At 43.5% G+C, this 27,643-nt stretch overlaps 1 protein-coding gene across 3 annotated transcripts in view; it reads left to right on the top strand.

Moving 5' to 3' along the window:
- ARB2A (ARB2 cotranscriptional regulator A) overlaps positions 1–27,643 on the top strand; it is a 1,508,097-nt gene that overhangs the window by 1,153,466 nt on the left and 326,988 nt on the right. The window contains exon 12 of one of the 3 annotated variants that reach the window (XM_069225407.1): positions 9,812–9,893. The exons of the other annotated variants lie outside the window; for them this stretch is intronic. Coding sequence (XP_069081508.1) covers positions 9,812–9,849 — 38 coding nt within the window. The 3' untranslated portion in view covers positions 9,850–9,893. The remainder of the gene's footprint in view (positions 1–9,811; positions 9,894–27,643) is intronic. 3 annotated transcript variants of the gene reach the window in all.

Below are 27,643 nucleotides of genomic sequence, written 5' to 3'. Positions count from 1 at the left end.
TAATAAAAAAAAGAGGTTGACCATCCTACAGCCACAGGCCAGGCCCTGCCGCAAACTCCACTGTGCACAAGTGAGTGGGAGTTGAGTGCCGCGTCCCCCTCCCGCCAACCCTCATTCCTCACCTTGGCAACATGATTGCAGATGTGGTAGTCTACTGGCCTCAGCAGGTCACCATCTACATGTGGGTAGGAAATTGTAATATATTGCAATTTGTAACCTATATCATGAATATTGATGAGGACGATAGGGTGGCGAACCACTACGATCCGGTATTTTGTGAACCAAACTATTAGTATTAGTAAATAACATTGGTTTGCGAAACATCATTGGATTTGAAAAAAGTCACCCACATGGACCCAGGGGCCAGATGTAGCAAGCAGTTTTGCCCATTCTGTGTCTATGGGAAAATGTGTTTGTACATATGGCTCCAGGTTTCTAGTAACATATTTTGACAATCTGATAGAGACTTCTAGTTGCAGATTCCTTACCTTAGAATTTCCCCCCAGGCGTCAGACTGGATCTGGAAATTTTTCTTTGAGCAATACCCTTGCGTGTTGGTAGGTGGCATCGGTCGACTCCACTGGCGTCGTAGGCGTCATGATGGTGTTGGGAGCAGTACATAGACACCGCCCTCGCGCAGTGACGCCAGTTCTTTTCTTTCTGCGCCACACGCTGATCCTGAGAAGAGGTACGCATGGCTATTTTTTGGCCGAATTCGACCCTTTTGTCGAGTTTTTTGTGTGCAAACTTTGGTGCGTCGAGGATGTCCCCAAAGACCGGGTTCAAGCCTTGTGAGGACTGCCATCGGACGATGTCGGTGACGGATCCTCATCACGTTTTTCTGTGGTGCCTGGAGCTCGACCACGACCCAAAGTCGTGCTCCGAGTGTCGGGCTATGCACCCGAAGGCTTTGAGGGAGCGGTCCATAAAGCTAATGGCACCCCGGCACTGGACTCCACGTAGGTCCCGGTCTCACTCGAGAGGAAGGTTTCAAGATCGGTCGCAGAGTCATCACCACTCGTTGTCTTCTAAATCCTTGGGTCAAGGTAAGAAGAAGAAAAAGTCGAAGAAGTCCCATCGTGCTCCGACTTCGCCCCGTTGCTGGGCCGACGTGACGCGGGAAGAGCGTCCACGCACTAGGCCTCCGTCCTCGGAGCCTGTGTCTGGGTCGACTTCGCTCTTCCCCGAGTTTGCCGGAGCGAGCCCCGCCCAACAAAAAGAGTTTTACGAGGCCATCCGCCTCATTTTTGGGTGAGCCGACCCAGATATGGCGCCTTCGGGCCCAAGCGGTTCGGCTGAGGGACCTTTGGGTTCCGTGCCGGCGGCTTCGGCCCCGGCCACCGAGGTCACCTCCGGATCCGCACTGGCACCGGTCGCACCCTCAAGACCTTTCCCGGCGCTGGGTCGATTATCGACACTCCCGACGTCGGTGGTGCCCACTATCGACGTCGAACCGATTTTTATCTCTGACGACTCTGAGTCGGAGTGGCGTCGACCGACGCCAGCTTCGGTGGGGCCTATTCACGCCACGTCGGATTCTGACCCCTTTTCCTATGGGCACGAATATGGGGAGGGACTGGAGTGGTCCCTGGACCCTTATGAATATAAGGATGACACTGCTAGGGACTGGGCACAGGACTGGGCACAGGATTTGGGCAAAGCCAGTTGTCTGGATACTTCTCCTGACGCTGGCATGCTGTCTCCTCCTACCGTGGCTACGGTGGAGGGAGCAACTTATGGTATGGTGGTCAGTAGGGCAGCTGAGGTCCTCGGCCTTGAGCTGCCTACTATAGAGGTCAGGTTTAATCTCCTGACGGAGGTACTTCAGCCTGGGGCTTCTACTTCAAAACCCCTTTAGCCATTCAGTAAGGCCCTCACCAATGTCCTTTTGGGTACATGGTCCAAACCCAACACAGGGGCTCCTGTGAACAGGACTATTGCACGCCACCATTGGCCCGCTCCGAACAACCCAAAATTCCTGTCCCAACACCCCCCGCCTGAGAGTCTTGTTATCCAGGCTTCCTCTTCTTCAGGTGCGTTCCCTTCCTCACCCCCGGATAGGAAATCCAAAAGACTGGAACAGTTTGGCAAGAAATTGTTTTCTTCCTCCTGTCTAGCCTAGCGCTGTGGTATGTGAACACTGCATGCCTTTTGGGCCGTTATCCCCACTCCCTGTGGGATACGGTTGCGCAAGTCCTGCCGCAGATACCGGAGGAGGCCCGTGCTATTGTCACCCAAGCAGTGAACGATAGGAGAGACGCGGCGAACTTAACAATTCGTTGTGGGCTGGATAAGACCAACTCTCTGGGCAGATCGGTTGCAACGACAGTGGCCTTATGGTGCCACGCCTGGTTACGTACTTCTGGTTTCACAGGGGATGTCCAACAGTCACTCATGGGCATGCCCTTTGATGGCACCCATCTCTTCGGAGACAAAGCAGACTCGGCCTTGGAGAGATTCAAGGATTCCCGGGCTACGTCTCGGTCCCTCGATCTTTCCTTGGCCTCTTGCCCACCACAGTCTGCTTTTTGCCTCTTTCGTGGACACGGAGGGGGCACCCTGTCACGTCCTCCACACAGCCAACGTGCCACGCACACTGGCCAGCCTATGTGTGGCCGAGGACGCGGAATCCCACGTGGCTGAGAGACAGGGAACCAGAGGTCTGTCCAGTCCACCTCTGCCCCCACTGCAGCCTCCAAACCATCCTAGTCCATCCCCTCACTCCCACCCAGTTGGTGGCAGGATCCGCCATCACCTGCCCCACTGGGAACATATCACCACAGATGGGTGGGTTTTGCAGATCATTCGGAAGGGCTACTCCCTCCCTTTCAAATCTGCTCCACCACACATGCCACCAACCTTCCATCATCTTCCTGAGGATCATTTGGTACTTCTCTACCAGGAAGACGCGGCTCACTTGACCCAGGGAGCTATAGAAAAGGTCCCTGTGCCAGAAGTAGGTCGTGGTAGTTATGCCCGCTACTTTCTGATACCAAAGAAGGACAAGGGCTTACGTCCTATCCTAGACCTTCGGGATCTGAACTACTTCCTCAAGAAGGAGAAATTCAAAATGCTCACCCTGGCTCAGGTTCTGTCTGCCTTAGACCCAGGAGACTGGATGGTAGCGTTGGACTTGCAGGACACTTATTTCCACATCCCTATCCTGCCTGCTCACAGATGTTACCTATGATTTGTGGTAGGTCACAGGCACTTTCAGTTTACCGTGCTCCCCTTCGACCTTACCAGCGCCCCTCGGGTGTTCAAGAAAGTGATGGCGGTGGTTGCAGCTCATCTGCGCAGGTTAGGGTTCTCAGTCTTCTCCTACCTCGACGACTGGCTGTTGAAGGCAGACTCGCCCCAGACAGTCGTCTCCCACCTTCAGACTACAGCGAACCTCCTCCACACGCTGGGGTTCACTATAAACGTGCCGAAGTCACACCTGACTCCCTCTCGGACTCTCCCTTTCATCCAGGCAGTTCTGGACACAGTGCAGTTTTGGGCTTATCCTCCCGAAAAGCAAGTCCAAGACATTCAGGCTATGATTCCAATCTTTCAGTCTCGGTCTTGGGTTTCAGTGAGACTGACTCTGAGGCTGCTGGGCCTCATGACCTCCTGCATCCTGCTAGTAACACATGCCAGATGGCATATGCGGACTCTGCAGTGGGAGCTGAAGTTCCAGTGGGCGCAGCATCAGGGGAATCTCTCCGACATGGTCCAGATCTCGGAGGGGACTGCAAAAGACCTGCAGTGGTGGCTTTCGAATCCGAATTTGGTCCATCGCAGATCCCTCTCCCTTCCCCTACCAGATCTCTCTATAGTGACAGATGCGCCACTTCTGGGTTGGGGCGGCCACAGGGAGAGGCGGAGAACAGAAGCCTCTGGTCTGTGGCGGAATCGGGGCTCCATATAAATCTGCTGGAGCTCCGGGCGATCAGGCTTGCGTTAAAACCATTCCTTCCCTCTCTCAAAGGGAAAGTGGTGCAGGTGTTCACGGACAATACTACCGCCATGTGGTACTCCAACAAACAGGGCGGAGTAGGGTCCTGGACCCCTTGTCAGGAGGCACTACGCCTCTGGACATGGCTGGAACATCAGGGCATTACCCTGATGGTTCAACATCTGGCGGGCTCCCTCAACGCCACAGCAGATCAACTCAGCCGTCGACGCACAGTCGATCATGAATGGCGTCTCCATCAGGAGGTGGCACAAGGTCTTTTACAGCAGTGGGGAGAGCCTTGGTTAGATCTGTTCGCCTCCGCAGAGAATGCGCAGTGTCAGCTGTTTTGCGCGTTGGAGTTTCCAAGGTGGCACTCGCTCGGAGACGCTTTTCGTCTTGAGTGGAATTCCGGCCTCCTTTACGCCTTCCTGCCTATCCCTCTTTTTCCCAGAGTTCTCAAGAAAATCAAGAACGTCCTGGCCCAAGTCATCTTGGTGGCTCTGGACTGGGCTCGAAGAGTGTGGTATCCAGAGCTATTGAGCATGTCCATCGATCCTCCACTCAGACTGCTTCTTCAGGGGGTATCTTCTGTTGCAGCAACAGGGGGCGGTTCTGCACCATAACCTGTACAACCTCCATCTTCATACGTGGAGATTGAGCGGCAACAGTTGACGGCTTTTGCCCTTCCACCCAAAGTGTGCAACGTTATCTTGGAAGCCAGGTCTCCATTAACTAAGACTGTGTACGCCTGTCGTTGGAATAAATTTGTGGCATGGTGTACCAACAAATCTGTTGATCCCCTTTCTGCCCCTCTGTCTGAAGTTCTTCTGTTCATTCTTTCTTTAGCCCAGCAGGGCTCTGCTTTGGGCACCCTTAAAGGGTATTTATCTGCCATTTCTGCCTTTCTTAGGCGACCTTATCAGCCCTCACTGTTTAAATCTCCTATTGTGAGTAGGTTCCTAAAAGGGCTCACCTATTTATTTCCTCTCACTCCATTTATCATGTCTCAGTGGGACCTTAATCTTGTACTTACTTATTTGATGTCTTCCCCCTTTGAGCCAATGCATAATTGTCCCTTGCGGCTCCTCACCTTCAAAACTGTCTTTCTGGTCGCTATCACCTCTGCTCGCAGGGTGAGTGAGCTTCAGGCCCTTTCCTCAAAACCTCCATACTGGTCTGTACATCCTGACAAGGTAGTGCTACGCACTAGAGCTTCCTTCCTTCTTAAGGTCGTTACACCATTTCATGTAGGCCAGTCCACCACTTTGCCTACCTTCTACGCACCCCCACATCCTTCCGCGGTAGTGTATTTAAAGGGCTCCTGCCCTCACCGCCAGCCGCCGCCTCCACCAACAAGCACGTCCGGCGAAGTTGGAGCGCGGTAGTGTATTTAAAGGGCTCCTGCCCTCACCGCCGCCTCCACCAACAAGCGGGTCCCGCAAGGCGGGAGCGCGAGGATGATTTTAAAGGGCTCCTGCCCTCACCGCCAGCCTCCGCCTCCTGCAATAAGCACGTCCCGCGAGGCGAGATCGCGGTAGTGTATTTAAAGGGCTCCTGCCCTCACCGCCAGCTGCCGCCTCCACCAACAAGCGCGTCAATCCTACACCTTTTAGTCCCTGTAAAGTGCTCCCACACCATACACTGGTATGAGAGATGCTATCAAACAAATGATTTACATGTGACAGAGAGGTTATAGAGAGGTGAGTGTCCCATATGATTTTACTTCCTTTCCACACCACATATTTATGTGAAAAAGTTTTCTCAGATCTTATGTACCTAAAAAAATAAAAACAGAAATCGCTTGGGAAATGTAGAATCTGACCTGAGGATTTAACTTTCCTAAATAATACCAAAACATTGAAAAGTTAGTCACCGAGATGTAGCGTCAACCTTCCATTAATTGTTTTTGATTTTTGCATATTTTTCCAATGTAATATAATCATATCTTTAGTAATTGAGTATTTGTTTAGTGTGTACTTGTTTGTGCATTTTTTGCAAATTAAATTAATGGTTGAAATTTAAATCGTACAAATTGTTTGGGGGTCGCTTGCTTCCAGTAATGATCCAGTGGGGGTCCTCAGGAATCAAAAGGTTGGGAACCACTGGCCTAGACAAAAGATTCCAGCTCCTGCTTTAGGGCTGCAAAGACATGGGGGGCTTGATGAGTATTTCTTCAGGAGCCACCATGTGCTGAAGGTTGATGCCAGGTGTAGACGCCACCTCCTGTTATTTCTTTTAACAGAATTGAACTGGTGGTAATGATATGCGTTAACACGCTTATTGTAATTGTATTTATATAGCGCTTACTACCCCTGACGAGGCATCAAAACGCTTTTCGGCGAGTAGCACGCTGCTCCGGAATACAAGTGGAATTAGTGGTGGATTAGTATAGGGAAATATGAGTACAGTATTAGTATTATTATGAGTTCATTTGAGCAGAGGGATAAGTGAGTTTGTTAGTTGGATTATGTATCTCAGAGGTATCAAAGGGACACTTCTGTTTGATTTCCTCTGCTGAACTCCTTGTCACATACTTTGCACATGACTTTCTTTGCTGAGACCTTCTTCTCATAGGATGAACTGCGAAGACCTCTCTCTGTTTTTCTCCTCCACCTTTTCAGGGTTTTGAAGTTCAGTGCTGTCTCATCCTGATGCTATTCTCCAAGTTACTTTTGGTCTAATCCCCAAAAATAATCTAGTCCAAGATCTAGTACTACTTAAAGTTTAATGAATACAGTCACAACTATTACTCTCATGTGGTTGTACTGGGAGTCATTGGTACCACATTGCCATTTTTGGGTACAATGACACCGAAAATGCAAATCCGTCTATTGAAACTACAAACCTTTCTACTTATTTGGGGCTGTCGAGAAACCGTTAGGATTTAACTTAAAAAATGACTCCTTCATAGTAAACTTTTGTATGCTGCAGTATTTGTACAGTGACCAGTTGTGGCTCACAGGAGGGAAAAGGGTCGGGGCGGCGGGGAATGGGCAATTGGGCCAAAAAACAAATATAATACATTTTTTTTAAACGTACCTTTCTTGCCACGCCGTTCCGAAGCTCCTCTGGCTGTCAGTAGTTGCAGGCACATGTCACCAGCCTGCCTGTGACCAATCCTAGCGCTGCTTTCATACTTAAAAGCAGCGTTAGGATTGGACGGGGCGCCCTGGCTGGACATTCCAAGGCAGAGTGGAAGTCTCTGCCTGCTGTCTCAAACCCAACAGAGAGCCTAGTGTGCATGTGTGTTTGGACAGCCGAGACAGCCGGTCAAACATACATGCGCATTAGGGGAGTGCTTTGTACTCCCCTAAGGTCCCTGTCACGCCCCATGGCCCTGCCCCTTTTACAACAAAATCATAATAAACGTATTGTATAATGATTGTTGTAAAGGTTTTGCAGCTTCCGATGCTGGCAGGGGGGAGACGCCCCTGACAGTGGCACCTATAAATGGAAGAAAAAGACCTCTCAAGAGTCACACAGTACTCTCTTTTTGTCTCCGTGGCGCTGCAGGACTACTGTGGCTCTAATAGGACATAAAAAATGAAAGCAGAGATCTGATTAGCCACTCTGGGTACATGCTTCAAATAATAAGCCAATGGGCTAAACACAATGCAATTTCCTGATCACCTTAAACACATTGTGTTTTTTTGCAGTGGGAGTTTTCTGTCCAGAGAATTCAACTCCATCATGGCTTCAGGACAGACTCCTGAGTCATGACCAGGGACACTCCATCCACATGCTCTGCCATTGTTAGAACATCACAAGATGCAAAGAGGGCACCAGGGAACAGAAGAAACTACACCACCTGCAGTACAACTGCAACAAGAAAAGTTATACAACAAGAACATGCAGACTTTTGTAAAATACTGCAAACAATGCCTGCAGGGCATAGCGTCTGGCGAGAAAAATTAAATATTTTTTTCAAATGCAATGCAGGACCATCTGAAAAAAGAACACAAAGACTTGTACATAAACACAAAAAATAAAAATATGTTTTGCAAAAAAAATAAAAAAATAAAATAATTAAGTAAAAAAACAATAGTTCAGAAATGTTAACTAACACTGATTAAAAAACAAAAAAGTTAAAAAAATTAAAAAGCCTTTAAAAAAAAGGCACACAAAAATAAAATATGAAATTGGCCTAAGGCAATCTCCTTTGCTCACAGATAGACAATGTGTGCAGAGTGGGTGCGGTTAGATGCTTGCAGGCTTTGTTCAGTGGAATTGTTCTCCTCTAGAAGAATTTACACATGCTAAATTTAGATTATGATAAACAGACATTCACTGAAACTCACCAAAGGTTCAAGTAATTTTAAAGTTAAGTATGTTGCAAAGATTTTGATGTATGTTTAAAGAAATGAAATTCATGAAAAACATTAAAGATGAAAGTGACGGTATACGTAGGTTTTGTAATAAGATAAAAACTATCGTTTTTTGTTTTTTTAAATACTGAAATTTGCCAGCTATGATTTAGTCAACTAACTGTACCTTTCACCCCGCCATGCACTGCTTATGACCTCACATATTACATCACTCATGACATGTTACATGACATCATCAATGACATAATTGATGACATCACTGTTGATATCGTCCATATCATTGCTATTTACATTTCTCAATAAACCTTTACATGATTGTATTTAAAAAGTAGGCTGGTAGAAAAGGGCCTTTAGGCGTAACCAGCATAGAACTACCGGGAGTATACATGACGATGCATAGAATGGAAATAGATTAGGCCCTGGAGCAAAGCCTGCTTCTGCATCGCAAAAGTTATATGGTTAACGGTTTAACTGCCACTAAAAGTGCAGGTACAATCAGAACTCCTTGCTAAACAAGGTATGTCATGAGCAAACGTTGTGTGGATTGTAGAGGCACTTTTCAAAGATCTTTGTGGATTAAAGGGAAAGGCTGTTGCTAAAATTCTGTCCGAAATGTGAAAGCTTTTGTTCATAATTGATTTTTGACCTGTAGATATCTGAGCACATGCCCATGTTAAGTTTATTTGATATACTGCTGTTTATATGGGGAGGACGTTTAGTTGCAGAACTTATCTGATGATTTTGAGGCATTGTACATTGTTGAATAATGTACAGTGTAGATTAACTTTTTAGAGATGGTGTAATTGCAGTGTGGTTGTAACCAAGCACTAAGGTTGTAAAGGTGTCGGTTTATCTGATTAATGTTTCTAGTGTACTTTACCAAACTATGGAGTGTTGTCTGTATGGACTAGCTGAAGATGTCTTGTGAGTGACTCCTGCATACCTATCAGCCTCTTGACTGAAAATTGTAGGCCATGTGACGTGATTGAGGTTGATTCCATTAGGGTAAATAGAGAACGAACACTTTTTTGGAGAATATCCCAGATTTAAAAAGTGGGTAACCCCATTAAAGTATATGGAGGCAGTTTGTTAGTTAGATCAGTGAATGCCAGTGAAAAGAACGTGGTATCCTCCAAGTGTTCAGAGATATCCTATATGTCCTGCATGTTGCTAAAGGATTGTTTCCACTATTACTGATTTGGTGATACACAGTAGGGCACAGGTGTAGCTTGTTCAGTTGCTTACAGTCCACAATGCCTATAGCACACTGTCACAGTCATTGGGTGATGTCATCAGTGATGTCATTTAACAAGCCATTAATGATGTAATAGGTGAAGTCATAAGCGGTGCATAACGGTGTGCATGTAGAGTAAAGTTATTTGACAAAGCATTTTTTAAATTTCTTAATAACTTTGGCGCTGTTCTATAAATCTGCATAAACCTTAAAAGTTCTTCTGGTTTAGTTTGGGATGTCAATTTTTGTGCCGATCGATCAAAGGGGGTGTGAGGGAAGTTAAACATTTGACTTTTCCTATTTCAACTTTCACAGGAGTCTTTGCTCTCCTCTACTGTAAAAAAAATAGCTGAACAAAATTACACCAAACTTGGAATGAAAATATAAGTTTTCTCAAGTAGGTACCCTTGCTTTTGGTTCATATATGTTAAGTAGTTATCATTTAGGAATGTTTTGCATGCGCTTAGCTGGATTCAAATGTTGGAGATACTGGACTGGTAGTCCGCAGATATTGTTGGACCCTCCATGTTGTAAATTAAAAAATAATCCAATAATACTGAATTTTTTTCCCTGTGGTCCATATTAGGTATGCAAACCTGAGGTATGTCTATGGGCTTGAAGCCTACGATTGGCTTGTCACAACAGAGAAAAATCTTCCAAGGCTACCATTCAAGATGCAGGCCATGGTCCCCGCTTCATGAAAGAAAAAAAGATGAAGATGCCACAAGAGGGTTGTAAGGCATCTCCTGACCCACTGGCTCAGGTGTGGGTGGGCCAAAGGACCACCTCCATTTAAATTAAACTCAAAAGAGTTTTAAACATGAACTGGTTTGTGGATGCCATTTTTGCATCTTCAATATATCAGGATGCTTACCGGGAAGATCATCACAGTCAGTGTCCTAGTCTGCTTGCATCTCTTGATATTTGAAGCCAAATACATCTTCGCATCCCAGTAAGTCTGTTTCCCGTGGTCCTCACTCCAGATGTTCTGGAACTCCTTGAACTACCCTGGCCTTTGTCTGAGATTTCCTGCTTGCTCTCAAATGGATTACGAACATTTTTGTAAGGGCGCTATTGTGCTGCTACTTGCTTCTTGAACACTCCTGTTTATTCTGATCTCTGCTGAGCTATGACGTCAACATCCATTTCTCCTACAGAACTCTTGAACTCAGATTTGACTGTAGTTGCTTAACAACCTTAAAATGCTGCACTCTGCATTCCGTATCCTTTTCATTATCGGGTAGTAAATGTACTTATACTACAGAGAGACCAGTAAGAGAAGTTCTACAACTTATACAGATTATCGCATTATACATTACATGAGAAAAAAATTTAAGAGTACAAAAACATGTAGCTACAGATTGATTACCCACTTCATAAGTTCTGTTATGCAATAATTCTCACAACATTGTGTTAAGTAGAATACTGTGTTTATGTTTTTTGTTAAACGGCCAGAGGTTATTTAACCTCAGTCCAGGAGAAGAATCTGCTAGCGCGCCTGGTCCTCAGTAAGTAAACTTACAAGGGGACGCGTATAGGTCGATGAACCATTTGATTTGCATGGAGTATCCTAACCATGTAGTAATCAATGATCATCAATAACCGATACACAAATCAATAACCATTAAGAAAAAACATTAATCATCAGTCAATGGCGTCAACATTTCATGAATAACCATAGCTCAATTATACGTTTTATAAATTTTATTTCCCTATTAGTTACAATACTAACTCATGAGGTTAATTCATCCTTTATTCAATCGACTTCAGTATTAATTCATTAGTGACCACCAATAACATAATCTAATCAGAACTTGAGAAAACATGCGCTCTAATGCCTCAACATAAGCCAATAATGATGAATATGTTAACATGAATAGCAGAGTTCAGCAAATCAGTCCGTCAATCAATTGTCACCATATATGTCAGCGTCTCAGAATAGGAATCCTACCTAGCCCTGATTAGCATTAGCATGTGGGACATCATGCAAAAACGATTTGGAACATGGATTTGGAAAAACATCTAACTAGAAGGAAAACTGAAAACAGCGCAGTTAGTACCTAGAAAGAAAAGGCACAAAAAGTCAGTCAGTCACATTGTCATAGCTACCTATCCACGGTATGGATCAGAAACAAAGTCAGTCTTTGTCTCCAGGTCATCAATCGATCAGCAGTGCATCAGGCTCTCAAGAGCATGAGCCCAATGACACAATCTAGCCCACAACTTCGACTAAGTTAGCTGTACAATATAATGTAAAACATACAATATGACATATTACTACATCATTATTACGCATTTTCAAAATTTCACATATTTTTAGTCATTTTTTGTATAATTCGTGAATCTTGGTGACCACTCTCCGTGGGCACATTTTCAAACGTGCACATTAATTTTCTACATTATTTTTCTCTACCCTTTATCATTATTATTCAGAATGCATATATACTTATTAATATCTTTAATTAGCATATTGGCTTCAACAAATCCATCCCAGGTCCATACTAGGGTTACATGCAGCACTGATATCTTTTTCCAATTCCCTTTCCTCTCTGTTCCCGAGTGGTGCTTATAGTTAGCCGACAAGGACGGCAAGACGGAGCAACCTCAGAGTCCTTCCAGAGGAACCATGAGTGGCTTCCACAAACCCAAAAAGGGAGGTCAGTCTTCAGTTACTAGGTGGCTGCAAAGGGTTTGGGCCCAAGTGCTGACCAGAGTCCAGACCTTGCAGCCAACCTCTGCTGTGTAGTGCAAGGACCTTGTGCCGCAGGAATGGCCATCCTTGGCAGGATAGGGCCCTGCAGCCAACCCCGCCATGCACATCTGAAGGCAGGCAGGATGCAGGGCCTAAGTATAGTTGATAGAGGTTGGATGTAGTATATAACGAAAATGCACAGAAATTCACAGCAAAAAAATTTGTCCAACAAGGATTTGTAAGGGTTTGTGAAACTAGAACCCCATGAAAGGTATTTTTAAAAAAGAGCAGTGAGTGGTATTCTTAGAATTCGTGTATGTCACAGAACAAATTGATGTCAGATGTAATGGAATCCTGATACCAGCCTCAAGTGGATCGAGAAAGGAATGTTACGTTTTGAAAGTGGAGAAGGAACAGGAGCATTTTGAAGGAGGTGGCTGGGATGGTTTGTTATTATGGAATTCTACAAATAAATTAACATTATCCTTTCTGTGGCTTTATTTCAAGAAGAGTCTCTTGTAATACAGGGCCTTGCCTTGGACCCTGGCTAACTTCATCTATGGATGGCCAAATTTGGTAATTGTACTCTTAATTATTTGAATGAGTTTGGATCCTCTTCCATATGTCATTTTACTGGAAAATAATTTGTCAGTTGTGACTAATATTTGCATTGTTGCTTCTTCATGGAGTTTATTCATTGCAAACAAAAACCTACGTATTTACATCAAGCTTTGCCAAAAGACTCATTCCCTATAATTTTACCAATAAGTCAAGATTAAATGTTGCTAGGTTGCTTTTGTTTCACAGAGTGCTTAGCACTTTATAATGAGTCGATCCTCAATTTTTAGGATCTTATTCACTGTTTTACTTCTTTAGTTCTTTCACCTATCCCCAGCTGTTCGACTGTTCTTGGAAAACAGGGAAACTAGTCAATGGTTATGTTTTGGGATTCAAAATGAACAGCAACAGATGTCAGCATTCAGATGGCAGCAGCCTGTCTTTAATAGCCTTGTTCCTCAGAGCTAATGCAACATTGAATAGCGCATACAGGAATCAACACCCTTGTTTTGTATCAGATTTGTTCAATGTACTTGCAATCTATTATTTTACGAAGCTCGAATTGGGAGTTTTATAGATGATAAAAAATGGTTTCTTTGATTTATCCAAAGCAGTGAACATTTTATATACTATAAACAGGCTTCAGTCAAGCTAAATTTTTGAAAATACAATATTTGTAAACATACATTCATTATCATATATACATTTGCTTTCAGTACATGGTAAAAGCAGAGATAACGCAATATTTTTTAAAGGTCGCGAATTATCTGTAAAATAAAACCAAGCACTCCTTTTGCTCGACACATCCAAATTCCTCATGCTCAGCACATCCAATTATCACGTATTCTAAAATGCCCACAGCCTTCTTACGTAGCTGTCGTAATCTGCAGTCAGAAAAAATAACATGCCATGATCCAGCAACTTCCAAAAAGGTATATTTTTAAAGTGAAACCCCATTAGTGCGCTTTTTAGCCGCATGTCAAATAAAGGCAAAAGGTAACCTCTTATTGTCTAAAAAAATTGTAGATACCTTAAATATGATTCTTCATATCTTTAGTACAAGAACAATGAGTAGTAGACTGTGACAAGAGATAAGGGCAAAAGCCAATACCTAGGTGTGTGCCAGCGAACTATGTGCTTTTTTCTGATGGATATTTCTAACTTTAGATTCCTCGCATTTAGAATATCCCCAGGCACTAGCCTGGATGGTGAGTACTTCAACAGCAGTGCTCCTCCGTGGCTGCATATTGGCTTAGTACCACTCCAGAGGTGACAGAGCAGAATCACATATAAGTGTTACTCTTGTGTGCTGTTGTGTTTATCTAAAGATGTGCAAACATCAGATCTTTTATATCTGCGCCATCCGACACTGATCCTAAACTCTGCTCTCAACTTTTGTCAGTTTCCAAAACTTTAGGCAGTGAGCCAGGGCATGATATCCCGCTCAAAAAATGCCCAGCTTGAAACAATGCCAAGCCAGAGGGAAGCAGGCCCAGTCTTGCTGTTGGACTTGTGGCCAATACCGTGAATGATACACGAACCACTCAAAGTCCACAGGTAAGTCGAAGTCCAAGAGCAAACATGAAATGATGAAGCAGAACTCAACTCCACCTTGTTACTGTAGCTTGAAAGAGAGGGTGCAAGGGTGTCAAGGTGAACATCACACAGACTGTCATAATGAGTCCACTAATACTAGTTTAAATCCTGTTCCTAACACCGTTGTTGGATCCCATACCAATATCTGCCTGACCTCAATCAATGTCATGCTATAAGTGCAACTGGTTGTTTTGGTGCCTGACTTAAACATGTAGCTTGCACCCTGACACAACTTCCAGCAGCAGTTCCACTATCTTCTTAGCTCTTTTCTGATCCTATACAAAATACATAGGGCTCCCGAGAACACTAAAGTTGAGGCGGAAAGGAATGGACTGCTCCGCATCACTATACTGGTGATAAACTACACTTGCACTTATAAAATATCATCTGGCTAATCACCTCTTCTGAAACAGAGCTTTACTCACCACATGGACAATCTCAATTGCAGTGGTGTTTTAGAGGGTAGCTGAGTTGCAGGTTCTGTAGTTGCCCCACCATTTAATGATACCCTCAATGACTGTTTAGTGGCTACATGAGCCAAGCCTTGTACTTGTCTGCCAATTAACTGGCCATCACCTCGGCAACATCCAGACTTCTTAACCAAGCACCTTACACCTGAGAGCTCTATAGTGCCAGTTTCCACAGGCCAGGTCATTCCTAATTCCTTCACAAATACTCGAGAGGGAACACAAAAGGCTTGACATAGCTGGTAAAATATTTTTCTGGGCAAGTTTGGGTCTTAGGTCCATTAATTCAGAAAATTCTTAAATTGGAGACAGCCAAGGGAATACTGTTCATGCTACTTCCTCATCCCGAAAAAGGATTAGAGCTCTCAGGCCTATTCTGGACCTTCACCAGTTGAATTAGTTTCTGTGATAAGACAAATTCAAAATGCTCATGCTGAATCAGATCCTCTGCACCCTTTAACTAGGACTGGATGGTGTCCTGGGACTTTCAGGATGCATATTTCCGTATGCCCATCCTGCAGTCCTTCTGGCACTGCAGTCATTCGAGGTGGACTAGGAACACTTTCAATTTGCCATTGTCCCTTTCAGCTTTACCTCTGCCCCTCAAGTGTTCAATTAAGTGATGAAGGCAGTCGAAACCCATCTTCAGAGCTCATGAAGGCTTACTCACCAGAATCAGTGGTGGACCACTTCCGGGCTGTGGCTGAACTCTTGACATTGTAGGGTTTTACGAACAACTAATTACAGTCCCACCTGAATCCCAGGCTTACTCTTCTATTCATTGAGGCAATTCTAGACACTGGCATTCAAAGCCTTTCCTACACTGCAGCGAGTCTGGGTCATTCAGGGTATAATACTGATGTTTTGATATCTGTCTTCAATCTCAGTGAGGATGGCTCTCCGTTTTTTTGGCCTTCTGCATCCACCTCATTCGGGGTGCCAAGTGGCACATGTGAGCTCAGCAATAGAATCTCAAATACCAGTGGCTTGAGCATCAGGGCTGCCTCTTACTCCATTCAGGTCCCAAGGGAAACTGCTCATGATCTGCAGTTGTGGTTGTGCAATGACAGTATGACCTGTGCCAGACTGCTTCCCCTTCCAAGCAGAGGGCTCACAGTTGTGTCAGGCACGTTGCTGCTGGGTTGGAGGGGGTGGTAGAGGAGGAGAATGTCATAGATCTCTCACCTCCAGCAGAGAGCCTGCTCCACATCAGCCTACTGGAGCTTGGGGCGATCCACTTGGCTCTCAAAATACTTCCTGTTGCTCATTAAAGGGAGGCTGGTTGTTCTCATGAAAAACACTACCACAATGTGGAACTGCCCCAAGCAGGGTGAAGTGAGTTCCTGAGCCCTGTGCTAAAAAGCTCTGCTATTCAGTAGGTGGTTAGAACATCATAACATATTCCTGGCCTGCAACCACCTGACAGGGTTCCAGAATGTCCGACCAGATAAACTGAGTTGGTATCATTTGGCAGTAAATGAGTGGCATCTCCAACCTATGGTGGTGAAGGACATCTTCAAAATTGGGTAGTGAGTCCTAGTTAGATCTATTTACCAACATTAGGAACACAGTGTCAGCACTAGATTTTTTTTCCAGTTCACCTGTGAGATGCTTTTCTGCTGAAACAGTGTGAGGGATTTCTGTATACCTTCATATTGATACCTCACTTGTCTCGGGTGCTGAAGAAGATCAGGAAAATCTGGCCTCAATTCATCTTGATCATCTGGGGCTGATCCAGGAGATTATAGTAAGCAGAGCTTCTGAGCCTCAGCATATGCCCCTCGATTAGGCTTCTGCTTCGGGAAGAGTGCTGTCTCAGCAGCCTGGTAGGGCCCTGCATCCGAATCTCCACAACTTGCAACTGCATCCTTGTAGATTAAACGTCAGCAGTTAAATGCATTTGAATTGTGGACCAAGGTGGTGGACACCATGCTTGCTGCCAGGCGGTGTTTTGTGAAGTCCAGCTTTGCTGGGTGCTGGGACAAATTGGTTGTCTGGTTTAATGCCTGAGACACTGACCCCCTACAAGCCAAACTTTACGATATTGTTTTTTTGTTTGTTCCTTCCTTAGCCCAGTAAGTCCTTGCAGTGGGTACAGTGAAAAACTACTTATCAGTCCTTTCGGCCTTTCTGTATTTACTGGACCTACCACCGCTGTTTAAGGGACCAGTTGTGATGGGTTTCATGACAGTTTTAGCACACAAGATTCTTCACAAGCCATTTCTGATACCCCTCGGGGACTGTTACCTGGTCTTGACATTCCTTATGGGCATAGCCTTTGCTGTATGGTAAGCCTCTTAATGCTGAAAACAGACTTCTTTATCGCCATTGTGTTGGCTCACTGTGTGAGTGAGCCGCAGGCTCTGTCCGTACACCCCCCTACACTATATTTTTTTCTGTACATCTTGGTGTTGAGGACCCTGGTGCTTTCCTCTCTAAGGTCATCAGGCATTTCCATCTTGGCCAGTCGGTCACCTTATCAGCATTCTGTGCTCCGGCTATCCCTCAGAAAAGGAGAGGCTCCATCACCTTAATCCAAAGCTTCTGTATCGACTGAACAATCATCAGGTTAACTCTTCGGTAACTTCTCAGGTTCACAAAAGGGCAGGGCGGTACAAAATATCAGCATTAAGAGCTGCTATACTCTAAAAGCGATCCCTGAGGCCTGTGCGCTGCTTCCTTCTAGGCAAAGCCTGCTAAAATTGCATTGGGATTTGGGGTGCCTGTTCTTAATAGCTACCACTCCTTATACCCATCTTTGCTTAGGCATGTTTTCTAAAGATGAGGAATCGGTGGCTGGAAGTATCCGTCAGAAGAATAAGTTACTTAGCTTTGGTAATGCTCTTTCTAGAGAATACACAATCTAATTGCAGATTACTGACTGCCTTCCCTCCTCCCTGTTCTTTGGATTGACCTGTTGAACATCTAGAAAGGCCCCACGTTTGCCTACTGTTACCAACAGTTGTTTCCATAATTTGTGTCTGAGGGCACGGAAACGGAAAGAGACATGAAATTGAAGTTACCATACAGGGTTGTTGTTCTGTGTGGCTCTGCTCCATCTCTTCCGGGCCAGTAAAGTGCCAACCTGGAGCTGTACTACCGTTGAAGTTCACCAGACCTAGCCTGGTACCTGGGAATGTTCTAAAGGCAAGGAATCTGTGGTTAGATGGGCAATTCACCAGAAAGAGTGTTACCAAAGGTAAATAACTTGTTTTTTCAGCAAATTCAGGGAAGTGTATTGGTGCAGCCTATGTATCAAGATATTACACCCAGTGCTTTAAATTTTTATTAAGATATTCAAACAAGAAAACAAATGTCATTACACCCTAAACTTATAATGGAAATGTGGAGATTTTTTATTTTATTTAACAAATATGCCTAATAATTTGATGCATATTTCAGATAAATCCCTGAACACTAACCAAAGAAAGGTTGCCCTGAGTGTCCAGGATCAGTACGTGCTAAGTGTGTGTCCATTTTCCAGGGCGATGTGGCCTTCACAATTAACATTGAATTTAACCCGAAATAAACTTTGATTATACTATTACTAGAGTGATTTAATATTAACACAGATCCCTGAATTGTAGCAGAACATCTCTTTATGGTTCACTGTTCATTTGATGACGAGCAGCATACTGAAGACTGAAAGGAAGATATAAATAATATTTACTTTTAACTCTCTGCAACTAAGGTTACCTGCAGATGGGAGCCAGACCCCTCCCCTTTGACCTGATTAGCTCCTATTTTTTTCATTACGAGCTAATCCGGTCAAAGGGGTGCGGCCTTAATACAACAGGTTTATCAGATTTCCTGTAATTTTTCAGTAAAAATGTTAATTACCTCAAAGGATTTTTCACTTTAGAACATATCACTGCCAAGGCTTGACTCACATCTGTGTTACCCTCGGTTTCCAGCATATTGGAATATCAAACAGGGGTGAGATTTTACTGGGATTAGGTTGCTCACAGGTCATAAACTGCACACAGTGCATTTGGGAAATTTCAAAAGCAGCTGAAAGTGAAATGCCTGTTTTCAGTACTGTTTTTTTGGTCTCCAACATCAAACTCGGGCCATTTGTAAACCTACCACAACCATGGATTTTCAACAGCTACCCATCTACAGGTTTCTATCACGTGTAGCTAGACCTCCCTCTCTCTGATTGGCTGGCCAGAAGAACACACAGAACACATAGAATATAACGCTTGTCAAATGAGTTATATAATTTTCCATAATATGATTTCCTGCAGCCTTCCTTATGGTGGGAGAAGAGTACATTGATCATCAAAGAATTTCTAACAAGCCATGAGCACACTATCCAGCGCCATCAACAGTAGCAAGTCCTCATGTTTTCAAAACCTCACTACCTTACTTCAGCCACTCCTTCGACTTGCACACACAATCAATAACCTTCTTTTCGCCACCATGCCTGTGTGTCAGTGACCCACATTAATAACTGACTGGTTACATATTTCTCTTAAAACATTACTACCATAAGAAGCACTTTGACTAAGCTACTGAACACTCCACCAACTCTTTCACCCCACCACTTCTCAGCCCATGCTTTAACTCAACACCCCCAGTGAAACTCCTTTCTATTATCAAAGCAGACAACTCATCACATGCACCATCAGACATTTTCAGTCCTCTGACCACCAAACCCCTTATCAGACTCAGCACTCTTCTGTGTCTGTCATCTTTTTTTTATTAATATCTCACATCTGGTAAATACCCAAGCTATTTCAGGTTTACAGTGTTTCTACCTCTTGGAATAAAGTCTAATGATGATCCCTAATTTCCTGTTAAATATTGTCCACACTTTCTACTCCCTTTTACCGGAAAGGATAGTCTTCAGTTACCTCATGCTTTATTATTCCTCTAATAATCTTCCAAACTCCCTTAATCTGATTTCCTTAGCATGCACTCTTCAGAAAAAGTGCCCTCTCACTTGTATTCAACTTCATCATCACTGGTCAGCATAATTGACTTCTTTCAATGCTCAGTCTCCTGGACTTCTATGTGACCTTTGACACTGTCAACCATGCTATTCGCCTCACCTTTTTTTTGAATTAATGAACCTCTCAAGCCTAGCACACATATGGCCTACATTTTACCTCTCATTCTCATTTGCCTCGGACTCAAAGACATCAACTCATGCCGCTCTACAAGTGGGTGTCTCACAAGGCTTCATTCTAGGCCCTTTTTTCTTTACTATATACCTCTTCTCTTGGTGACATAATCTCCTCATTAGGAGTTTGTGATCAACTATGTTCAGATGATGCCCTTCTTCTCTTTTCCTAATGTTACACCTCATCTTCTGTTATGCATCACTAAATGCCTCACTAGCATTAGATATTGGATAATCTTATGGTCACACATGATAAACTCCTCTTTCAACTGACAGTTCCTTTTTTGACTGACATTATCCATGTTTCCCTGATTCTCTGAAACTGATAACCCTCCACACAGCACTGTAAATATTAACATTTCATATCTGAATATTGTCAATGTGGATATATGTTTTAGAATTAGTTGAATGTCTGTGTCAACTACAGTTATAAAATTCATCCATGCAACATTTACCATTTGTTCATACTATGTTAACTTTGTTAATTATACCACTATCACTGATCATCGCTGCTATGTATATTTTTCAGTTGTTACTGCTGCTTATCTCAAAGTACCCACCTCAAAGGCAGATTTTGAGTGTTGTTGGTGCTTTAGATTTGCTCCGTAAATTGGTGCTGCTCTCCACCTGAAGATGGGGGAACTACCCAGATCTCATAACTAGTACTTTGCATTACTGACACTGTACTCCAAGCTTGTGAGTGTTTGGTTTTGAGATACATATCAGTTTATGTATCACATCATTTTTGTGGTGTTTTTCTTATTAATTGTCTGTGTTTCTACATAGTTAGTTTGATTTATACAGTTCAAACCCATACTGCTTGTGTTCAGTTACCAAAGTTGAGCCAGAGACTCATCGCAAAACCTCACAGCATTGGTCAACCTCCTACTCTAGTAGCCTAACACATCCCTGCAGTTACATCAAAGCAGACATCTAGTGTAGAGAAAAAAATCAGTCCTCTTTTTTTCCAGACCTGCGTCAATAACATTTCCCAGCAATATGCATTCTAGAACAATGGTTCCCAACCTGTGGTCTGGGAACCCCTGGGGGTCTGCGGCAGCTCTGAAAATTAAATAATATTAACGGATTAGGTCCCCAGCTTTCAATAATTACTCTGTGGGGGGGGGCCCTGATTCCAATAATGATTCAGTGGGAGTCCCCGGGTTGCAGTAATGATATAGTGGGGATCCACAGAAGTCAAAAAGTTGTGAACCATTGTTCTAGAATGTTCCTTTGTTTGATGTCTGATTGGCTTTTGAGACATACTGTAACATTACTCACCAGGTGGAGCCTTCAAGACTAATATAAACTTTATACTATCACTACTTACCTCAGTATTCTAAAATGTTACTGTCCAATAAAATGTGTTTTCTGAATCGTCTTTTCATCATTATTCAAATAGTCTGAAGCAAATATATATATTATGTTGACGTTTCCACAGTCTACTTCACAGAAACATAATCTTAATGTCTCTCATAACAGACTAATGCACTCTATTTTTTCTTGCATTTTTGTTGTCTACAATACAAGTGTCCGTTATGTTGGAGTCACAGCATACACTTGTTTACACTATTAAAAGCTGAAGAAAATATTTGAGGTATTGAGACACTTCATGTTCTCTTAGGGGGTTGTTGGGTCACTTGGGTGGGAGCCCTAGTCAAGCAGCTACCACAGTCCTTGTCAGGGTGAGGTACAAGGCAACCCTAAATTAACCTGTGCTCAATCCTCTGGTAGCTTGGGACAGAGCAGTCAGGCCTAACTTAGATGCAATGTGTAAAGTATTTATGCAACAGTTCAAACAGTATTAAAGTGAAAATACCACATAAGGAATTATCCTGCGCCAAGTTAGGAAAACAGAGTTATTTTAATAAATAAAACAAGACTAAAATGACTGAAATCCGACCGGAGATATGCAGTTTTAAAGACTGTAGTGAAAATAGCTCCAAAAGCACAAAAAGCGCCAACTGTGGTTATCTGGGTGTGCTGGACCAGGGCAGAGTCTTAAGTTCAGGTCAACTGTGATGGTGCTCAGGCTGGCTACAGGTACCCAGTTAGTCCTGCTGAACAAAGTACCTTAAATCCTGGTTTTAGGATTGTTGCAAGGAACTTGGTCGCAGATGTGTTGTTCAGCTGAAGCGATGTATTAGTTTTGAGTTGTGGCAAGGCTGCAGTGCAATGTCCTATGTCATCGTAGAGGATCTCATCGATGATGGCTTGCTATCTTATCTTAATTCCGGCATCAAAGATGCATCACACAGTCGGGCGATGTGTCTGTTCCGAGAGTCTGCAATGCAGAGTCTGCTGTCCTTGTCGCGGTTGCCATCGATGAGAGAACCGAGAGCTTGCTTCCAGGATACTTTGCGCAGCGGCGGTTCCAAAGAAGCTGCGGAAGCAATACAAGTTTTTGCGATAGTTAATCCACACGGCAGGAGCAATGCATTGTTTCTGCTCCAGGTTGAACAAGATGTGCCGTGCAGCAGAGTAGTGGCATCGATCCTGCTCGATCCACAGAGGCTGGCAGAGCAGCGTAAGCCCACTTCCTAAGATCCAGGACTGGTTTGGTACCACTTGGCAGGGTAGACTGTCCAGGTGCAAGTTTGTTGGAAGCCTGTGGTGTGCCTCAGGCTTCATATGAGGAGGCCAGCCAACTAGCCTTTGGAGTCACTCAGGGCTGCTGTGTTCAAGAGATGCAGTCCAGACATTTTCAAAACTGTATTTTAAAATTCGACCACACCATAAGTTAGGATTTTTCATTACAGTTCCAAAGACACCAACAATTAACTGGCAACCACTCTGCATCTTTCTCTACTGGTCGTACCACAGGTAATTGGCGCTGGACTTAGGGCAGAATCTTAAGGGTGTATAGTCCATAACCCCCTCCCCAAAGCATTCTCTCAGGATACAACCTGAATAATTGTTCTGTGTGGTTGGTTTCCAGTAAACATTGCAAAGACATGGGAAGGTTTTGTGTCCTGTCACAAAACGAGACGGGAGCACACTGCCTGGCATACCAGCACATAACACATATGCATTGTGGTAAATGCAGTACATGATAGCACACACTTCAGTTGAAAGTCTTTAATAGTCACCATTTTTAGTGCCGCTAGTGCTGTGACTCTCTCAACACATGTTTAGTAATTGTCCTACAGTAAAGCCTAAAAAGTGAAATTTGGGGGTGCTGGCAAAGTTGCTTACAGTCTTTTCAGGTTTAGCACCACTCCCAGAAGACTGGTGCATCCCAGAGCTTGTCAGCCTAATAACTCAGCAAGGGAGAAACCACAAAAGGAGGAGGGGGCACACTGCCTGGCATACCCGCCTGAATGCAGTGGATAATAATACTCACAGTTGAAAGTCTTTAGTATTCACCATTTTTGGTGCTGTCAGTGCTGTATATCTCTAGACGCGTGTTTAAGGATTGTTGTCCTTCATCAGTAGAGATTAGCAAGTGAAATCTGGGGACGCTGGCAATGCTGCTCACGGTCTTCTCAGGTTTAGTATTACTCCCATTGCATAGGTCCATCCCAGAGCTTGTCAGCCAAATAACTCAGTAAGGAGCCAAACACAAAAGTGTCCTGTGCCTTTACCTAGATGTCCATAGGAGAAAAGTGGTATGGATTTTCAGGTCCATACAGTCTACTACCAGGTCAGATGAGGTACATATTTGCAGTGGCGATTGATATTCCAAATGGTTAAACTTTTACTTTACTGAATCTGGAAACACAGAGGAGTGAGTGTCATTACATTTTTTACTGAAAGTTTGAAAGTGAAGCGACCTCCTTGAAAAATTGTAACTGACAATGGAACTCATTTTGTGTCACACAGCAGAAGAGAATGTTTAGTTGAGCATTGGGTTAAACATCTGATGGTTGCACTATATAGTCCTGCTTCAGATAGCCCCGTGGAAAGGGTGAATTGTTTATTTTAAAAAGAAATTCAAACAACCTTTTAGCTTTAGATTTAGGACTTGAAGAATATTTAAAACCAAAATTATGGAAGTATGTAATCACTCCATACAGCACAACTGGTATATTACCTTTTAGATTATTAAGGGGAAGGGAGCTTAAGATCAAAGTGTCCATAATGGTCAAGAACTGAAGAAGTTGCTGAGATGTGGATGGTTCAGATTATGAGTCAGTGTGTTCAGAAAATTAGACAGTGTATAAGAGGGGGCAGGGTACGCAGATTGCTTACAAACTGCATTTTGACATTAAAAAAGGGAAGATGATAGAATTGAAGATTGTACAGTAGGTGCTTATCAAACGACCTTTCAGAGTAGACAAAAAATAGCCTAAGTTCTCAGCTCTAGTTAAAACTGCGTTAGTGTCCAGGTCTTTAGCTCTGTTAATAGTCAGAGGTTGGTGCAACAAAAGAAATGTGGTTCCTTTGACACAAGAACAAGCCAAATAATGTATGATTCTAAACGTCATGTGGTGGATAATGTATTGAATGAGTAGAAATGTATGATTCTGTGGAGTGAAAACGCAACTTATACAAGTCCATTTGGACACAAAGGTAGTATCGTCAAACACTCTGATACAATGTGTTCTTGGCAGGACAGTTCAGTCTGCCTCAGCTAATAGGAGCTGTCAGACACTCTATCTCATGAACAGACTCCAACTTCTGGTGACGCCATGCTGCCATCTGCAACCTGTGGAGAAGCCTCTTCAGCTGAGTGCACTGTTGCTGTATGGAGTGGTAGAAATGGAAAAGGGGAGCACGAAAATACAATGACTTTTATTTTTTATGAATGTTCTGTCATTATGGGTGTAAAGATCACTTTGAAGGTTTTTGCTGTTCTTCACTGCATTGATATAGCGCCTGGTGGGTGTCACAGTTTGTATTGTGTATATTGTGCCCTCTGGCAGTTGCTGCTGGACGTTCACACCGTCTTGGTTATGGGTTTCTGCTGAAGAAATATATCTTTACAGCACAAGTCTGTGTGAGCATCTTCTTTACTATACAGTTGTATATTTTGTGCACGTTCTGAATATTTCAGGTAAAGAAACTTGTGAAAATAATGTGTGGACACGGTGATGCTCTCTGTTGCCAGACTGACCTAGAAAAGATTAGGAAGAAATAGAAAAGTGAAGACAAAACGCACAAAAACGTAACAATCGGTTACCCATACAATTTGCTTTATGGTGCAGTTTCTTTAAAACTAATTAGAAGTGTATTGTATTTACGAATTGATCACATGAGGTAATTTGTGGTTTGAAAATGTTCTGTTGCGAGTTCCAGTCCGAAGGAAACCTCAACTTATGGGCTCATGCATAAATGTAATTTTTGCAATTCATAGTTTAGTACGAGCAAAAGACATTTGCATGAACTTAAATCTATACGTTCCCTTTGGTGTTAAGAACAAACGGAATGATTGATAATCCGAGTGTATGTCCACCTGGTGTTGTAATGATGAGAGATCTAAATTGGACAAAACGGGCTGTATTAGTAATCATCTCCATTGCCTCTATGATGTTCAGGAGTGGGCGGCAAGCAACAAGTCACTGAAGCTCATTGGCCCAGAATCCCTTCAACAATCACGTCAGTGATCTCAGCCTTATTGCACCCTTGATGAGACTGTCGTAGAGTCCCTTCGTATTAAATAGCAAAAGCAAACAGGCACAGTTCATCCACAGCCCATCCTTTACCCTAAACAGAGCAGTCACCTCACCAGTAGCCAAAATAGAGCCTTCCTCCATCTCCACTCCATGGGATGTAGGGGTACATTCCTAGGCTTGACGAAGGCATGCACACCAGTCACACTATTCAGGAGAGTCCTGGTCTGCCAGATGGCTGTGGGTCTCTGCTGTCAATTAAGTTAATTTAACATGTTCTATGGACTTCCTAGTGACCAGAGTTCCATTTGAATTGCCAAGTGTTATAAGGCATCGATTTAGAAAACAAACTTTACTACAGACATTTTAATACTTACGTTATTGAGTGTTTTTATTCGTGATCTGTGCGGTGAGCGTAGTTTTCTGTCAGTCATGCTGTACTGAAAATAGTGCTTCAGATGCCCCCAATATGCTTTAAATGCAGTAAACATCCTTGCAGTATTATTAAAACTGTTGCGAATTTACAAAATAAGAAGCGACTCGAAAAATAAATAATATAAATCGAAAGTCATGGTAGCCTCTCTCTGTTCACTTTCAGCTACGAGAAGATATACGGTTTAATATTCGACTGTACCATTAATAGGGAATAACATCCTTTTTTTACCATTTTTACCATGCAGTCTAAACGTGTAAATGATTTTTTGTCACCAGTGGAATGGGTCTCGGTAAGGTTGTTATTACTGCGCACTGCACGTAGAGATTAATCGTGTCCTATACATTCAGATTAACATTACCATATACCAGTCTCGTTAATCAGATTTTAAATGGTTTATCGCTATTTCTTCGAGTGTTTCGTAAACTTGATTCAGCATTAGACATTTCCCTCGATGCACACTTTTTAATTAGTCTTTTGCAATTTTTCAATTTTCGTTACAGTACGAAAAGTGACATATAGCAGAGTATGATACAATTTGTCACTGTGGTAATAACCTCCGCAGAACATATTCAGTAAGTATTGAGAATTGGCTAGATCTGTGATACTAGATAGAAAAGATTACAACGGTCCAGTGTGTAATACTTGATTTTTTTACAGTGTGTGCGTTTGTAAATGGCGATATGTTGCCTTCGCGGTTGGTGTCGCTTTCTGTCGTTTCCGTGGGTGATTTATCCCTTTGCCCATAGCGCAGCTCAATGTTTCTAGATGCTTCTCTGACGGTTGTTTTACCTCAGGCATCACGGATGGTCTAGGCACACCTGTGCTGTGCTGGGCCGGGCTGTGCTCGTGGAGGAATAGTCCTTGAAAACAGAGCGTGACGTTAACGTCAGTCTCTTCAGGTGTTGTAGCGGAGCAGGCAACGCGTCTCGTCTCTTCCCGTGCAGAGCCTCTTCCCGCTTTTCCACTAGGCGAGACGATTTATTTATTCTTTACGAACCTGCCAGAGTGCTCGGTGTCTGTCAGATTCGTTTGCGTCTAGGGAACGGCAAATGTGCCTGTGTTTGTGGCGCATCAGTGGTCGGGAAGTTTAATGTATGCCTGCCCCTTTCACATCTTAACTGTCTTCCAATGTCGTCTGATTGTTCCACTGAGTATAAAGTTCAAGGCAGTGGCGTCTGCAATTTATGGGCCCGCCTTTGATGTTCTGCAAACGTTCGGTGATGTTTTTAAAAAAAAAAAGTGGGAGTAGACTCTTGTGATGCTTACTTCACAATTTGGCTGAACTAGTGACCGAGCTACCGAAATTCAATTACAGCAAGGCCTTGTAAACGGTGTCTGGCACCAGTATACTGTTGGGATGTAATTAGTGTAACTAACAACTAATGCGAGGGAACAGAATACAGGTCACCATAAGACTTCAAAGGTCTTAACAGGTTAAGGTTGGAGGACAGTCTCGCCCCATGCTTAATCTGTTGCCATATCTGGTGAGATTTGCTGCAATCTCCAGTGACCGATGACCTCGAGGTGTTGCTCTCTCATTATTTACTGGTCACATGTCATGTTCTTTATTCCCTGTCTGTTTAGATGAGCATGGTGCTGTGTGATTGGCAGCTTCGTTTCTGAGTTCATGTAGAAATGTGCTTTCTCATGCAGAGGAAAGATTACTCTTTCAACTGGCCGTTTGTCAGCGCTGCTTTGGAACACACTGAAATTATAACTTT

Source organism: Pleurodeles waltl, chromosome 1_1 (assembly GCF_031143425.1).
Source record: "Pleurodeles waltl isolate 20211129_DDA chromosome 1_1, aPleWal1.hap1.20221129, whole genome shotgun sequence".
Lineage (NCBI taxonomy): Eukaryota > Metazoa > Chordata > Amphibia > Caudata > Salamandridae > Pleurodeles > Pleurodeles waltl.
This window is presented reverse-complemented; position numbering and strand designations above follow the sequence as displayed.